The 18,903-nt window shown below is 32.2% G+C and overlaps 1 protein-coding gene across 6 annotated transcripts in view; it reads right to left on the reverse strand.

Moving 5' to 3' along the window:
* Positions 1-234: 234 nt before the first annotated feature.
* Positions 235-18,903, reverse strand: part of LOC126919395 (protein eva-1) — a 322,945-nt gene continuing 304,276 nt past the window's right edge. For 5 of the 6 annotated variants that reach the window (XM_050728591.1, XM_050728593.1, XM_050728589.1 and 2 more), the window contains 3 exons: positions 9,800-10,033; positions 8,883-9,114; positions 235-8,575 (listed from right to left, as the gene is read on the reverse strand). In XM_050728591.1, the coding sequence (XP_050584548.1) occupies positions 8,347-8,575; positions 8,883-9,114; positions 9,800-10,033 (695 nt within the window). In that variant the 3' untranslated portion in view covers positions 235-8,346. The remainder of the gene's footprint in view (positions 8,576-8,882; positions 9,115-9,799; positions 10,034-18,903) is intronic. The other variant, XM_050728595.1, reaches the window with a different exon arrangement.

The following is an 18,903-nucleotide window of genomic DNA, read 5'->3' on the forward strand; positions in this document are numbered from 1 at the left end:
TTGTTGGAATAAAGTCTATATTAAAACCTGTTAATCCAGTATTATACTAATTCAACCACCCCTATTATCCTAACCGAAATAGGAGATCGATCAATTCGTGGCGTCGATTAGATAATCGTAACGGGAATTTACGGCTCCCGTTGACGTGCCTCCTCCGCGATCTCGTCTCACCGCGAACGGTCGAACAAAGAGAAATCATAGGAGGCACACATAAGAACTATAACACATAAGAAATCCTTTCGTAATTCATTTATTATAATTGTAAATCATTTAAGGGTTAGTTACACAAATTGGAAACATTAGTCGTACGTTCGAGATTCCAAATTCGCCCCAAAACGTTAACAGAACGATATATTGTTTCGTACTTCCCCCGCGATGTCGATTGTCGATAGACCATATTAGATAGAAACTCTACATTTAAAATCCCTGTAAACACCCCTCTTTTTCAGCTCTCATCGTTCATCTGTATATAATTAATAATCATTCGATAATGTTTCGTAAATACAATTTCATTACTCGATTCGATAAACTTTCGTCTTTTCTTTTCTCCCACTGCTAACGTTGGTTGTTCAGTCTTTCGAGCGAAAATTCACACATTTTTTCATACATCTTTTCTCTGTCTTTTCTCCTAATATAGTCTTGAACAACGACATTCTTTCGATACTAACCCTCTTGTCTCGCTTTGATTTCTTTTTCGATTCGATATCGGGGAGGAGTCGAACTCGTAGGGTACACGGTTATTTATGGTACAGCGATATTTACAAGGTGCTTACGAACAAGAGATACTTACAATAAAAACTCGTCGATTTTCGTTACACTCTTACACCCATTTCTCTCTTATTCCTCTCTTTCGTCTTCTCACACATTCCATCGTAAAGTTCATTTTTCGTCACTTTTCATACAAAATACTCGGTAAATTTCGCAAGAAGCAAGTCCTTCTAATGGGTACGTGTCACTCAAACAAATTTCAATGAGATCTGGTCGGTTAGATCCATTTATCGATCTGTTGAAAATGAGCAGTTACTCCGTATTTTGCGTGCATTATTCATGATACGACATAAAAAATAGTTATTGATGACAGTTGATGACAATTATCGTTTTAAATAACAATCACAAATATTAAACCCACACTGTAGTTTACATGCAAGATTTTACAACAAATTGTATTCTTTTTTTCAATTTTGACATGTATGACATTTCCTGCGAATAGTACAAATACAGAAACCTTCTCTGCCTTTGGAATTCATGCTGTTTTTATTCCGCAACGTTTAATCGTGGAGCGATCGATCGAACCGATCGAACAATCGAAACAATAAATATATCCTACCACCCTGGAACGTTCAAAAGTTTCCGTCGAAACGAGCTACATCCCTAACTCCTTCCATAAATACTAAAACTTGCTCGACTGCTGTCAAACTTTCCCCCCCCCCCTCGCTTCCAGTTTTTAATCGTTCTATGTTATCAATGTATGGCGCGAGATTTATACGAAAACAGAGTGAACGTCACGTCACGTTCTCGAAATAACAAGCTACAATTTCAGATAAATTATTTTACGAATCTTTCGAATTTGTCTAAAAAGAATTATGGAAATTTCCTTATATAATCAAACATTTAAACTGTAACAAATTTCTGCATATATACACAAGTTTTTAGAATTTTTCTAGTGTAATTTTGTGGTTGGTGATTTTATGAATTTTAGTATATAATAATATATTTATAGAAATAAAATAATGCGAAGCTTTCCTTATACAGTCATTTTGTCGATATATTATCATAGGAATTAATAGTTGTGTTACCATTCTTCAAACCATAGTATGAAAGACGATTGTATGAATCTAGTAATTTCAGGATCCAGATTTTCGGAAATTAACCGAAATACGATGCACATTTTCTCGAAACTAATACCGCCATATTATCTATCTCAAAATTTAAAATCTCGTGATTCATCATATCCGAGTTCTCCCCAATTTCAACAGCATCATGAACCTTTCCATCGCATATTCCTCATCACGGAATGCCGTTTCCAGCTGTCACGGCAAATCACGTTGCGTTCCATTCCATTTATGCATTACACGGAGCACGTGTGTTCTCCTAACTTCCTTGAAAGATCCGTTTAGCAGGAATTTGCATTTTATCCACAAAGTCAGTGACGAGCACGTAATCCTCTTGGAAGTGCTCCTCGCGAAGTGATATCAGGCACTCCGCTTCGAACAAGTCGCCTCGACAATAAAGTAATTTGAATCGCACAGGAAGAAAGATCACGAAATAGAAAAGAAACATTTCGGAAAGGAACGACGTTTCTTGTTTTGTAGCGACGTTTCCTTATTTTAAAAAATTGTGTTATTGAAATATTCTAAAATGACTTTGTAATTTTTTCAATCAGCGCGGTCTTGCTATTTAAGATACATTTTGTAGTTTATTTGGAGTTGTGGATCTTGGCGAAATTTACTCAATCTTACATATAATAGTTAATTTAGTAAAATTACAGAGAAAAGTGAAAAATTGTAAATTAAATGTTCTTAAAACCTATTATTACATTGAGTATTAAGGATCTACTTTATTGAAGATAAACTCTCAAACAAATACAGACATACATGCTATATATCGTGTAATTCTTGAATTAGGAGACTGATTTCTTTGAAATGAAAATGAAATTAATTCGTGTCTTTATTTCTGAGCCCTATAATCACACATCTATCGATCGATGCACTAACAACTTGTCTTTGGTATGGTTTTGCACGCTTTCTGAGTTGGATGTAATGGTACATGAAATAAATAATAACCTGCGCAACGTTTAATATATTAATAGAAACAGTAATCATACTTTCAAATAAAATATAAAGCGATACCATCTCTCGTGTTGGTGCTTCTTGGTAATTTATAACAATATTATTCACCTAAAAACCACCTAAAAAGTAATTATAATCAATTTTAAATTATTCTATTATTAGGACAAATATCTTTAAAAAGTAGTATATGTAAGTATTTTAAGCAAAATAGAAATAAAGTTAATCTCTTTGGTAATGTTATATATTTTAAAAAAAGATTAAAACGTAAAAACATTAAGTAGTTCATGAAGTACTCGAAAAATTAGTATTTGCATAAATAAATAGAAAGAAAATCGATATCAATATACACTACTACTGCATCGTGTACGTTACACAAGAATTATCTATAAAATCAGAATGTTTATTGAATATCGAGTGCGTGACGTGAATCTACAATATTACTCCTTTCATACTCTGCACATCGATACATCATAACATTTCATTGAGTATCTATATTCTGTTTCATACCTTTCATTCCGTTGAGCCAATACCAATGGGACATTTTGAACCCAAATTACTTGAAATTTATCCTCCTGTGCGCGTGAAACTCGATCATCAGAATGATTGTTAATAACAAAACAAGAAAGAATCAAATTCATTTACATACATAATAATACGCATCAAATTATAAAAGGCGAGTTATGCGAATAAAAAGGAAATCGTTTGATTTACAAATAAACATTTTAAATCCAATATCCAGTGAAATAATAAAACATGGAATAATAGTACACTTTAAATTTGACTATGTAAAATCGTATCTCCTCCACAGAATATAATATTAAAAGACACAGTTTTCTCTGGAAAAGAATCTTGCTAATATATGAAATTTTAAGAGATCCTGACAAAAGAGGTTCTCAAACGTTTCTCCAATCTGAACCAAATTCATAAAACAATATACACAAACTTCTATTACATTAATACAATTTTCTAAATTAATCAAAATTTGATTAAAAAGAGACATAGATATTAATTAAATACGTAATAAAATTTTTGTTAATCCATCTGTACCAGTGTCTAATCGACTTAATGAACTTTCATGACGATGAATCAGAATAGAATACATATTTTTAAGAAAGTGAAAAATCGTGTCAAGTTGAAAAATATGGGAGGATCGAGCGATGGAAGAAAGAACGTGTAGAAACGCGAAATATTTGAGAAGTGAGAATAAAAGGGTGGAGAACCAGTGTTCTTCCGACAATTGGAATTTTCCTGGAAACCAGTGCGACTCGCCACAATCCCGCACGAGTGGCTTAATTAAGCCAGATCAATTAAAAACACGGCCATGGCGGATTATATCTCCACCGCGCGATCTAATCAAGGAAACAACGCGGATTTATTCGCACGCCTTTCGAATTAATAATTGACTAGCTCATTGATATCGTGTAGGCACTTAACACACATGCTTTTCAAAAGTATCACATTTCAAAATAACTCAAACGATCTCGGATTTTAACAGTTAAGAATGAAAAATGACAGAAATTTGATCATTGTTTCATAGAGTCTATATTTCTTTCTTATTATACCATGTATTTAATAAATAATTATTTTCTAAGCTTCCATTTTTTGGTATGTTATGGTAGTTTATAACCAGCAAAAGTAAGCCATTTTGTAGAATTAATTGCTTGGTGCAGATATTTGATTATTCTTTATTGCATGGTCTATTGTTGGATTCAACCAGTTGTATAATCGTTTGTGGGACGAAAAGTTGTGTGAACTGTTCCATTATTGTTATGGAGTACATTGTTATAGTCGGCCGCTTAGTCGCGTGAGAGAATCATCTTTTTCAAAATATGTTTCGACGATAGAAATAAAGCTTGAATTGAAATTGGCGTATTGAACTCTGAGATCAAAATGTGTTTATTTTAATTCCGTTATTGTCAATGAGTATCATGCTTCATTTTCATCTCTTGTACCTTTAATACGAATGTTTTGGTCGAATAAAAGAAAGTTAACGAAATTTAATATGAATTTTAATCGGAAAAAATATTTCAAAATGTATGCAACTATACAGAATACTAAAGCATAAAAGTTTATATATAATTTTAAGACGTTAAAAACCTAACATGAATGTAAGAAATAAAGAAACCAATGTGAGAACTTAAAATCACTTTTTTCGGAGTAAAATGTGATTTTATATAATCTACATTTTTCTTCTTAAATACAAGTATACAAAAATATAAATATACAAGTATACAAGTATATAAGAAATTTCTGTTTCTCATGCTATTCTTGTTACGCAACTTCAATGAGCTATTCAATTACTAGAATGTTAACCTTATAATTCTTAAATATTAAATATACTGTATCCTCGTTATTTGCGATAGCGCCCCGATGAGTGTGCAAACATACAGCGTAAGAATTAATGTACAAATGAATACTTATTACTTATACTATCATCTTAAAATAAACGTCGGTTTACATCTAAATAAAAAGAACCTAATATCATATGCGAGAACGAATGGCACTGTGAATCCTCACTTAATAAAATTAATTCCTTCTAACTATACAAAATTCCAGTTGAAGGACCTATTATCGATTAATTAAAAAAAACAACTAAAAGCTTTCGTTCCCTCATAAAATCGATACAATGGCACAGAGAGTAAGTTGTTGACTACGAAACCTCCGATTACATTACACTTTCGATCTAGGTACAATATTCTCTTACATACAACACACATTCCTTCTTTCCCTCTCTCTTTGCTTGAATTTCTTAACAATTACCGTAAATTACATTGTTTCTATTTACAGCGTGATATACATACAGATCGTTTCTCTATAAAAGTCGTTTCGCGGTGCGTTTTGTTTTCTTTTTTTTTTTTTTTCTTTTTTTTTGTTGCGTGTATTCGAGATACAAAACCGCTGTAACTTCATTGAGATCGATCGATTTCCTGTTTTCTTAGAAATACGCGGTTAACCATCGATCATAGTGAATCCCGATTTCAATCAATTTAGATAGAAATTAAGCGTTTGATCCACATGGTTCTTGTTTTCTTTGCCTTCCCTTTTTTCATTTACTTTTTTGGTTCATTTTTTATTTTTCTTACGATGCTAATTAGAGATTGATGTTATTCTAGGAAGATCGATCGATCGTCGATTCGTGTCGTTCGATCGTGTTGTGTTCGTTCGTCCATCGATTGTAATATTGATCCTCTGATTACTGACTGTTCGTTCCGGTGCACTGAGCTTTAATCGAAAGAAATCTAAACAATACTACCGACTAATAATGTAAATGTCTTCATTGTAGATGATGATGATGTTATGCGTCGCTCAAATATTTAATTATAACATTTTCATTAATGTTTGGAAAGAATTATAATTTTGAAGTTATTTCTAAATATAATCTGCTAAAACATAATAATGTGTTCATAGTAAAAATTCATAAGCTATATTTGTAAAGTTCATGTTAGCTTTGAAGCAACTTCCAATTATTCATAAAATTTATAGACGAATTCGTAAGAAAATACTAACATATAAATTTATATTTTGAGCTACACATAATTTTCTATTCTTTTATTCTTTCTTTCTAACAAGAGAAATATGCTACAAGTTCATACTAGAAAAATTATTATCAAGACCGCTACGCTATCAACATTTGTTCCTATCACATGAATTATCTTTAAGTGTGACAACGTCGGTAGCATAGTTCGGTTTGAGAAAAATCTAAGAAAATCTGGTTAACAAGAAAGGACCCGTATTTCATTTTCTCATCGACTAGGCAGTGATATATTTTTTTTCAGACAGTCTTCTCGATCTTTCGACAAGGAGAAATGATTTTTCGAATGGAAAAAGTTGCGATTGTTTATTGCTGTACACAGATGGCGCAGATATGTATTGTTTTTTCTTTTAAAGAAGTGTGTGCGTGATTTTCGTTAGAAAAACTTGATTCTTGAATGACAAATTATTGTACGTACACATAGGATATTGATCCGCCTTTTTTGCAGATTTATTGTTATTGTTATTACTGTTCAATAGGCAGTGATACTCCTTTTTCATTTTCATGAAATTCTTACTAAAATATTTCAATCTTGATCTACTAATGAGAATAATTCACGTAGAAAATTTGTATGATATAGAATTCTAATTATTGACTTTAAAAATAGTAGAAATAATAAAAAATTCCTTGTCCCGTTAAATTATAATTGCAATTTATATAAATTTATTTTGTCTTTCATTATCGAGCTTTCTCATGTAGAAAACTAAAGATGTCTTACAAATAGCTATTATTGTAATATAAGTATTATTAATATAATTATTCTTCTCACTAAGATAAAATAAGTAAATATGTCAGTATCTTGAAAAGTTTGATGTAAGATGATAATCTCTTCTTTAAGGCGATGAAAAATATCTTTGAGATATTTGAAAATGACATTAGATTTCTTTAAAACATCCATAAAGCGTCTCTGTGCTGTCTGGGTTGAGTTCTAAACTATGGACCAGAATAAATCTTTTTCCAGTATCGAATGTTACTTTCTTCCTTTTCCCCCACTTCTCACAATTCTTTTTACCCAATTCAGATATCAAAATCTACTTACAATCATAATCATCTTACACGACGACATTGCAGGTGTTTACTTCCAGTATCGATCGCAAAAACGGATGCTACCGGTGTAAAAACGTTCTATTTCCGTCATTTACATTCAACGTATTTATTTATACCTCCTAATCGATAATCCAGCCTTTTATAATCGCAGTTTCTTATAAAAACAGTATTATTTTCAATAACATCATCTTCAACAAACAATAAGGGTTTTCTTTTTTTAATATCCTTGTCCTCGATCGGTGTCTGAAGGAATCTTCACTCAAATGAATTTTTATTTCTAACAGAGCTTCTCATTAGAATTTTCATAGAAATAGGTGAAACTCTCAATACACCGACGTCGTATTTACAACGCTCTCGTTAAAGTTCCCACCTCGTTGGCCGAACTCTCGTTCCCTTCCGGTGTCGAGCAGCGGCACGCGTAGAACGATTCCACGACGAAAGATAATAAGTTTGTTCACTTCCAACGCTCAGCATCCAACTAAATTTCCATCTGTTTCATGAGGTTGATCTACATGGATCAAATACCGTCAATTCCGGTATTAAAAACGTACAAACCACGAATATTCCTTGAAAACACCAATTGAAATAATCTTCAAGGAAACTGTGGTACGATTCTATTCTCTTCTGATTTTTCTCTCGTGGAAATCGAATTTTTCATCAAATTTCCCGGTTTTTTTTGAAGGTTCCATATTGGAGAAGAAAGAAATGATGATATATACGAAAAGAGAGTCACCACCACGTGCTCGTTTCCGGTACCAAGACGAAGGCCTCCTTGATTTTCGCTCGAAGAAACAACGATTCCAATCGACGACGAGTTAGCGTTCGTTAGTATGGAACGCCTGCTTTTTACAGCGGCTTCGTTCGCTGTTCCATAGAAAATCGGTCTCTCGATTAAAAGCAGTACTTCCGCGTGCTCACTTCTGGTACCGGGCTCAAGGACGGGGGCCGTCCCTCGCGCGGGACACCCCCTTCCTCCTGTCAGCCGTAGTAATAGCTTTTCGTGCTCATGCTCCGTGGATTTTCTGGACGTAGAATCGTATGGAGGCTATCTGTGCCCACCATATGGTTACCTAGATCTACTCTGACGCCTGTGTTGCCAGGGTAGTGTCCTGGCGCTGGATGCATCGTGGTGGGCGACATTGGTATCCTGGTTTCCGCGTAGTAACGATCGCCGTGGAGCCTCTCGGCTAGCTGAGTCTCTGGAATCCTAGAAAGAATTTAGTTAATTTAGAAATTTCGCTTTTTTATTTAGTTTTATCTAAGTGTAGTGGTTGATTTATATGATGTTTATTTAATTTTTGAAAATATTAATTATATTGAAATTTTGATAAGGATATATCAATTATATATAATATGTATAGTATATATATATATAAAACAATTCGTTAACCCTACAATTTGAATATCAGAATTCCAGGATTTCCATAATTGATAAAAATCTTTGACATATAAAGAACATTATATTGAACGAATAGATTGGCTTGTTTGAAAAAGTTATTAAATGGGTTACGAACCTTGTGTCTTGCATTGGGACTGGCACCGGCGTGGTAAGATCAATATCCGCATCGATCTCCGAAATGTCATCGGTGAATCCATTTGGGAGCGCTTCATTATTTGCATGGAATTTCGCATCTCTCTTCGCACGGTGACGACTGACAAGAAGTCGTCCAATTACCAAGCCCAGGAAAATTAAAATACCGGCTGTGACTGACACTATGATGTACAGGTAGAACTTTTCTTGATTTTCTGTATAAAACGAATCGAGTAAAATATAATAATGACACAATTTAAGTATTTAACTAAAATTGAAATAAATTATAGGAGGTTCGGGAAGGTTCAAGTCGCATGCAAATTTGCTAAAAATTCTATCTATTGTTCTAAATGCAATGCCAAACACAAATGCGCAATCCTTTAGACTGCAAATCTCATAAATGAATCGCTGTTTCGAGCAATGAAATGCACTACTGTGTTTTTCTACTATGGTCTTCAACTATCCTTCGCTTTTCTACGTGATGCAAATAAATACACTAAAAAGTTCATTATCTAGGCATACAACCATTTCTATAATTTTCAATCTTCATTATTATTAAATCTCTTATTTGAAATACCATAAAAATAATACCTTCTTAACATTGTTTAACATATACCATACGGTAGAAAAGGAAGTAATATTATCAATAGTCAGTATAGAGAATTATTACCTAATTCAGATATAGTAAATTATCGATCGCAAGTAATATCCCGATAATTAACCATTTTTCCAACATCTGATAAGAACGAATTCTCCCTTTATCGACATCTTCCTACACAGTATCTTTCAATCGTCAATAAAGTAGAGTGGGGAAACAAAATCCAATGAGTGGAACCGATAAAGTAGACTTACCGACAGATCGAACGAGAAAAAGGGTACAAAGTGTACCTCGATACTTACTCGATATAAACGAATAGGCATTGATCCATTCATTGATATATCCGACAACGACACGATCCTCTTCCGGAAAGGCGTAGACTACCGTGGTGCAATTAATCGGTGACATCGTACTGCTGGTAGTAACATCAGCCACATTGTTGTCGAACATAATCATCCCTTGCATAACCGTAGGTGTTAGGGGCGAGTCTTTCGCTCCTATACCGACCGATTTAAACTTGTTCGTTCGTGTGTCCACTGTGTATACGCGAGAAATATATGAATAGAGGAGGTTGGTCCAGAAGAAATAAAAAGAAGTGAAAGAAGACAATGCACAAGTAAGTGCCAATAAGTTATATCGACCATTCCTCGTATGGTTATTTACAAGAAGCCGACAATCTAGCTGAATTTTTACACAAATCCGATAGAAATAATATCAAGAAAATTTAAATACAGCGCACATTTTTTTATAACATAATATTTTATTAAAAATATTTATAAAGTATTTATAAAATTTTATAAATATTTATATTTTATTTAAAACATTATATGCTGCAATCAGTATTTACATATGATTATCAGATTCGATTTCGCGAGTAATACTGAAATGAAATTTAATACAAAGGTAATCGAATCGCGGTTAATTTATTTTACAGATAGCGTATTTCTTGGCAAGGGAACTGTGATTTATTCGTAGGTACGGATTATTTACATGAGTATTGGGAATAACATGATGTATAATGTAATCCTCCACCAAATTGTAATTGCGTCGTATTATTATGCATGTTGCGATCAATGCGAGTATACAAGGGTGCTGCGTAAGTGATAGAGCATACGTAGAAAATTTGTTATCAGAGAAAATATCGAGAAAAGTATACAGGATGAATTTACAAATTGGAAGCTGTACAGTAAATAAAAGCTGAATTTTATTCAGGACACAACTCAATTTGATTTATTTAAAATTGTTTTTATAGTGTACATCATTTAATAAATATTAAATGAAGTTCATGTGGCAGTTTCTGACGATACTTCAACGCGGTTATTGATTTCGGAACTAAACTCAATAGATTTTCTGCTTATGTGTGCATAGTGAGTTCTGTAATTAGGATAGTTTATATTTAATTTTCCGCTAGTTAAGATGAGTTAAAATTTTTAATTGGAATTTTCAATAATAATTTCGTCCTTTTTTTACTTTTTTATATATTTCATGAAATAGTTGATTTCTAAATTTATTTTCTGGGTGTTCCAAAAAAAACTAGACTCATTCATATACATATTTGAAATAAACTGAATAAAATCTCATGCATTACTTTAATACAAATTCTCAAAAAGAAATGACATATTCACCAACATATTATATATTGAATAAAATACTAATTCTATGCAAGTTATATTGTATTATAAAATTGTATATTCTAAATTGTTTATAATACCATATAATATAATTGTTTATACTGCCATATAAATTCTCTGATAAATATATATAGTATAAATCCTCCTATCCAAACCACTTTTTTCAAAGAATCAAACATATAAAATATATAAAACCATATCCATCCCACTATTTCGATACTCCGATCTTAAAATTCAGTAACCTTTAACAACAACAAAATTCAATAACGATAAAATCCAACAATCTTTAGATCGCAAAACATAGAAGTGGTATTTTTAATACTAAAAAATCCTCTCGATTATAAAGTTTAACAATCTTAAAGATGTCAAAAGTTGGACAGACATTAAACAAAGTTCGTTCGGTGTCTTTGTTGGACAATCGGAACTGGCCCGTAAAACGCGACGGGTTTTCCCTGACGTGATGGGTTGAAATAACGGGGAACGAGAGTCCGGCGCGCGGGGGGTCCGTCGATAACCCGTTCGACGTGTCGTTCACCCCGTGTTTTTCACGGATCGATGGTCCGGTAAAGGAGATACTGATACTCCGCGCTTTCGACAGGTTTTCAGTGCTCAGACAGGCCGCGAACGGATATTTTTCAGAGAAGCCTCACGCCTCGTGAATGCGAATGAGAATGGAAATTCGAAGTTCGCGTATTATACATCAGCACGCGGCACGGAGAGGCTTTGTCACTCGCGCCGCAGAAATACGTGACATACACGTGGATTTCTTGATCGGTATGCATTGTGTCTAGGTAAGAACATCCACGAAGACGGCACGGCATCTCTACGTTCCCATCGGCGAGCGTCAAATTCGGGGGGTCGTGATTGTCGTGAGAATGATCCAGAAGCAGTGCGTGTCAAGTTATGCGTCGAATGCTCAAGATACAATGTTTCTTTTTAAAAGAAAGATCTATGTTACATTTAATATGCGATCTATGTATCTAAATATGTGAACTTTAAAGATGAAATGGAAATTGAACAATCGAATGTAAATTGACTTTTGGATATGGTACTAAGAATTATCCCATGTTTAAATATTTTATCTATCATTGCGAAACAACCACGGAAACTATATCTTTATTAACTTTTTGTGTCGTTTTTATTTTTCTTTGTTCAATTTAAAGTATTTCTTGATGGAACTTTACTTACATGGTAAAAGTGAAAAATTATTAGATATAATTCCTCGATTAAGAAAAATAGAAAAGAATAGCGACTTGAATTGATTTCTTCCAATAATAAATATTGTGTAAAAGAATTATCGAAATGATGTCTGTTTTGCAATCGTATAATAGTCTGCAGTTATTTGCTGATTGATCTATAAAGGAATATGATTAGCGAAGATGAAAAATAAATAATTAAAAAAATGCAATTAATTCTAAATTCTAAATTACTAAATTTGAAAAGAAAATTTGAAAATATAAGAAATATGTGGATTTTTCGTTTCCACTATTAAATCATTTTCAATATTCTAATAATCGAATGAAATTACACTGAAACTCTTTAAACGTACGTATAAATAATGAAACGCAAACTTACGATCTTTACAAGCGACGAATCTGACGCCTCCTTTTATTTGATTTAGAAAACCGAGGCACTTTATCGCGGTTCTTCGCCAGACCGTTTCGAGGACACTGATTTACGCAAACGAGGTCTCTGTGCAGCGCTATTCTGTCGACGCGAGGAAATTTTAATGAGAATCAGCGAATAACCTACCGCGACATTTCGAATCGTCATCGATATGGTGAAGAAACCTGAACCGAGCGTATACGTTTCGTTCACGATATTGGTAGAATCAATATTTTTTCATTCTTTTGAACAATTAAATTGCGTCAAGCGCTATTTTTACGCCACGTAATATATTCTCTTTGCATTGTATTTTAAAAGCGAATTCTTTTGTTTTTTCAGATCACATTGCGATAAAAAGAAGAAAAATATATGTTACTCAGGACATTTTCAGTAGATTCTTAATAAGAATAAAGAAAATATTCCATTTCCTCTGAAAAGTTTGGTGGAGTTAGTGAAAGCTCACAGTTTCATATTATATATATCTGAATTTAAACAGTTAAATCCAGAAATTTCACTAGAATTCATACCTGTTTGCGATCAGACGATATTTTGAAATTTCGAGATTTCCAATTAGCAACTTCAAGAGACATTTAAGTCTTACTTGAAAATACATCCGTGTCCTATGTTTTTATTTAACACGAAATTAATAAATTTCAATAAAATCACTAAATATCATTTTCAATGAAACTGGCAACATTGGAAGTTTTATCAAAAATTTAGTGATTTCATCTATGCAACAACTTAATAAATTGTTTAATAGAAATATGTTTTACTTAACTTGCAAATTATACTATTACAGCACTTCACTTTCCTTCGTGCTTGGAGCACCCAAAACTGAGACAATTTTGGAAGAAATTCTACGAAATTCCTGTACATTGCAATCATCTATTTTCACTGCAGTTTATCTATCTCCCGTCCACGAGTAACTACTCGTAACGAGTAACTCCTCAAATATTTAGATATTTGCGGATTTCGCATAAATATCTATCTTAGTTTCTTTTATGGATTTATTATACTGTCCTCTAATCTTATTGCCATTTTCGGCCAACATTAAGCAATATTTATTATAACAAATAATATTGATAGAATTATTATAGAGATAGGTAAGAGAAAACGTACATGTAGGAATCATATGATCATCAAGATGATAAAAATGTATAAGTGCTAGGATGACAAAAAAGAAGTTTCAGATGAGTTTATTCTCTGTCTGTTACTTCTTCACTGTGCTATCTTGATATGTTTATTTCTTATAAAGTTTGGTATATATTTCTATACTTTTAGGTGGGTATCAACCATTTAAGATTGATGATCATGAGATCAGAGCGATGCATGTGTGCTGATGATTTCAGTCTATTTACGTTTTCGGTTACCGATTTGTACAGTAACTTTATCAACATTGTTTATTAATAAATATTTCTTATTTAATCCAAGAATAATATCAAGATTATAGGATAACATAATAAATTCATTAAAAAAACTAAAGTCGTAAGATGTTTATGCAAAAGCCGCAAATACGTAAGTGTTCGAATACGTACGCACAGAAGAGTATGCAGACATATTACTTTCACTCATTTCTATTTAAAGTTTCCCAGATCCAAACTTATACACGAGAAACAGTTCTTTAACTGACATGCGATCAGCTTCGAAACTAAAATATTTGTTACTTTTTTCGCACAAAGATTTTCGGAGACTGATCTTTGCAGAAAGTTCGACGCAGCCACGACACACGTGAAACTATTCCAATGACATACAGTAGGCAAACGTTTAAAACGCGAACGCTATCAGCACTTCTCGTGATTTGCACAGGCGGCCAGATAATGTCGGTGTTTCAAATGTATTCTCAAATATTTGGTTATGTAACTGAGCTGGCGCGATAGTCAATGTCTAACTACAAGGTTTCGGATAGTCATTATTTAGCTTTTGTATGTTATAACTCATAACGTAAAGTTGAAGAAGGAATAATATGCATTATATAATATTACATATTAATTTGATAAAAGAATTGAAATGATAAAAAAGTAAAAAGCAATTTTTTTTAGTGAGAAAGAATTTAAGTATTTTGAAAAGAGCTATAAATGTTATATGGAATACTTGACTTATTTTAGTTTTTAAGACTGTAGCAAGATAAAGCTATAGAAAGATGATAATATAAATAAACAAATCTGAATGACTCGATACATTTTTTACCATTTATTCTGCGATGATATCTATAATTAATGTCGTAGATAATATAACAAAATTGCTCTTCATTTTTATTCCTTGAAATTGCATTTCTCTAATCTTTTTCCCAATATAATTTTATTTATCTGTACAAACGACAAAATGAAGAAAGAACATTGGGAATAGAAATCATGCAATTTTCAACATAGATGCAATTATTTACACGAGAGAATAAACAGTATGCACAGAAACTGGTGATATCTAGCAACCAATACATTGCATTACGATAATAACTTAAAACAGAAATTATACATAATCCAATATGCCTAACAAATCAGAATCATTGTAATGTGCAATGAGTTAAATAAAAGGATTTCTATCATTCAAAAAGAAAATTTACATCGTATTGTGTTATAGATATTTTAATTCCTTTAACTTCATAAAATTATAGAATTTAATTGTAACAAAAATAATGAGAAAAAAATTGTAAATTAAACATTATGTTAACACAACGTTGGTTCTCAATGGGTCTATTAGTATTTTACTGTTATGAAATTTGCCATATAAAACGATATGTATGCATGGTATAATGTTTTAATGAAATATGTAATAAATACAACGTATTACCCAGCCTGTGCGTATATAAATTTTAATATTGTTTTAATAAATTCTCGCTTGTGAGGTTGCTAAATATCCGGAAGGTGCAAGACGTGCTATAGAAATTTTTCGTTTTATTAATCTGCACTGACATATGTACGTATGCTAATTACAAGTTATTAAATAATAAATCAAATAACGTAATTCATCTCGTGTACGAAACATTAGCTATAATAATAAAAATATGTTGGTTTTATCAAACGTAAGGTTCTCTTGAAAAAGATGTATTAATTATTCACAGTATTTCATTTTTTTTCTCGTAATCCTTCATTCATTTTGGATAATTGTTCATATTGAAAGAGCTTTACAGTAAATCAAGATTTGAAGAAAAAGATATATAAGTATGTTTAATTAATAATATCACACTATTGTCTGCGTATACGAATGGTATACAACTTAAATTTCCAAAAATGCATCTTATGAAAAATTACTTAAAGACTGATCTCTTTTACTACTCTGACAGACAGTTCTAACATTAACATAGAAACATTTTAAAACATGAAATAAAAAATATGAAAGCGTGGGATGACTCAAATATAATTTCAATTCCAGGCAACCATTTAGTTTGCATTTTAGTTGATGGTTAATTAGCAGTCATTCTCGTGCGGACACGAGAAATCCTGTAAAAAAGGCTCGTCGCTTAACCGACCGCCGTTCAACTGATTCTCATTAATGGCATTTGAAACGCGTGGATATCAAGAACGGAAGCATCTGTATTAGTATGATGTTACATTGACGATTGTTCCGTCACAGATTGGTCTATCAGTCGCGATCCGCTATCAATACACGAGGAACACTATGGACCCAATCTAATCTTGATTAGATCCATAGGAATGGCTTTGGAAATTTTTTTCTGCTTCGACATGCTGACTCTTAACGAAGAAATAACGTAGGCGCGCTAGATATCGGCCAGTCAGACAAACAATTTTCACGCTCGACAAAGTGTTGAATAAATTCCTAAATCCTCTTCGATTACGATAAACGTACGACATATATCGTTTTTAGATCTCGCGCTTGTGTATGGAGGTATTTTTGAAATTTATATAGATGTCCTTTATATATGGAGAAAGTGAATATATTAGGTTATCCGGAAAGTGTCTTTCTTTTACAGACACGTCTTTTAAAACGACGCATCTTTATACAAACATGAAACCTAATCTGTCAAACGTTGTAATTTTTATTTTGATAAAACAAAATGGATCATACGTAATTCGATAAAATAATATAAAATGAAAAATGTGCATTCATTATTTCCTTATAAAACGAAAGAAACTTTTCAGGCAACCTAATATAATAGGCAAGAAACATCTAGCAATATGTTATGCGAATTTTATACTTTTGAATAAAAACAAAAGCAATGAACTATTCTACGCAAGTTCCGTTTAATTAGTTCCGTTTAATATAGATATATTATATAACGTTAAAAGATCAAAAATATAAATTGCTTGTTAATTTTCTATAATATTATATTCTGAACTCATAAGGTATCGATTAGACACATTTTGGATTCTAATATTTCACGCAACAATATGAAACATCTATGTAGAAATATTAAAATGCAATTGAACTATGTAATTACTTAATTCCGAATAGATGATCAAAGGTATCTCCAGAATTCCGCTGAACTGATTAAACATTTTGACCGCGTCGAAGTTTCGTTGTTTTACGATCAAACGTAACTTTGTTTTATTGGCAATAATGATGCCACGGTTTCGTCGCACGTAACGCGTCTCATTAGGAGATTTAATGGATTGTCGCTTGTTTCCCACAGCAATTTATGGATCAGGTTTAATTGTCCATCTATCGGTCACTTCTTTCCGGAAATTAAACTGTATCACGCGTTAATGCGATTGTTAATTAATACAGGATCACGAACGATCATCCGGTAAAATTGATACTCTTGACACGACCAATAAATCCACAGTTTATAACGCGATTATTTATTTTACAATTCCTATAAAATTATCATGATCTTTCGACGCAAAAAATATACATTTTTGAAGATTTCACTAAAATTTCCACGCCTGTTATGAAATTTATATTCATATGTATGTGTCACTTTGCTTTTAAAATAATTCAAAATTCAAAAGTTAAAATTAGAATTTCCATTCGAAATTTTATTGCACTGTATTTCACAAACATTTCTTTCGGAAAGAATTTGTGTTGAAAGTTACAAACATATTCAGTATATTTTTAAAATTTAAGTAATATTATATGAACTCTTTTTGAAACTCCTTTTTTGAAGAGCGGTTCAACAATAATTTGGTCGATAATGATGATCCATCATGTTATTAGATTATCATTTTAAATACAAAATAATGCTTGAAACAATAATAATTTGAAACAATAGTACGGGACGAAGCGCTGCATTTCCAAATTGAAAACCATCATGATAAATTGTTCCCATAACATTATGAAACGTCCATACATTACAATTGAAGACACCGATAATCGAAGCGATCGCCACGTATAAAACGCAATTTATATGTATATACAATATAATAGAATATTTTGCAAATGATATTATTACGACGTTTCCTATGTTTTAGCTTTTAGCTCATCAAACTGCAAATCGTAACGTAATGGCTGCTGTAGTGTAGATTACTTTTGAATTAATTTATTTAATTAATAGCGTAATGAAATGATGAGTTTTACTTATAAAATATTCACACCTTTATTGTGAAAATATTTTACACTTTTGGAATGCCTAATTTTAAGTGTTCGTACAAAAAAAAATTGTAAAAATTTCTCATGTTCTTTTCTCTTGTTTCGTGTATTATAACATAATTGAAAGGACAAAAGAATTCAAAGAAAAATTAAAAAGATTCGTATGACATCTTCTTTTTATCTATTTATAGAGTTTATAGACTCATATAGGTTATAATGACAACATAAGGAATTCGTTCAAAAATAGAAGAATTCTCTTTTTATTAAAAAGGAAGTTAATATTCAGAAAATCGCCATAACAGCACTTCTTGTTACATTCTTCTTGAATTAATAGTCATTAGATCAAGAGACAGTTCCATGTCTGTGTTTCTTCTTCGAGAAAAGAACTTTAGATGCAACCCTCCTGCTGGCAACTTCTCCAAGTTTATCGTCAATCTTGTTGCAACGGTATACAACTTCTGGCCGGAGGGTTTGAACTAACTTCCTAGCGACGCGCATCGAAACCGAGTCACCGGCGTTAGTTAGCTAATAAGTTTTTTGTCGAACATCTTCGCCATCACGGTGTGTATTTTGCGTCATTATCGAGAATGCTTTACGGACGATTTAATCTAAAACTTTCGCGCTATAACACGGGTTCGATGATTTTCAATGGGATCATACAGGGTGAAAAGCTTACCGATAGGATC

Source organism: Bombus affinis, chromosome 8 (genome assembly GCF_024516045.1).
Source record: "Bombus affinis isolate iyBomAffi1 chromosome 8, iyBomAffi1.2, whole genome shotgun sequence".
Classification (NCBI taxonomy): domain Eukaryota; kingdom Metazoa; phylum Arthropoda; class Insecta; order Hymenoptera; family Apidae; genus Bombus; species Bombus affinis.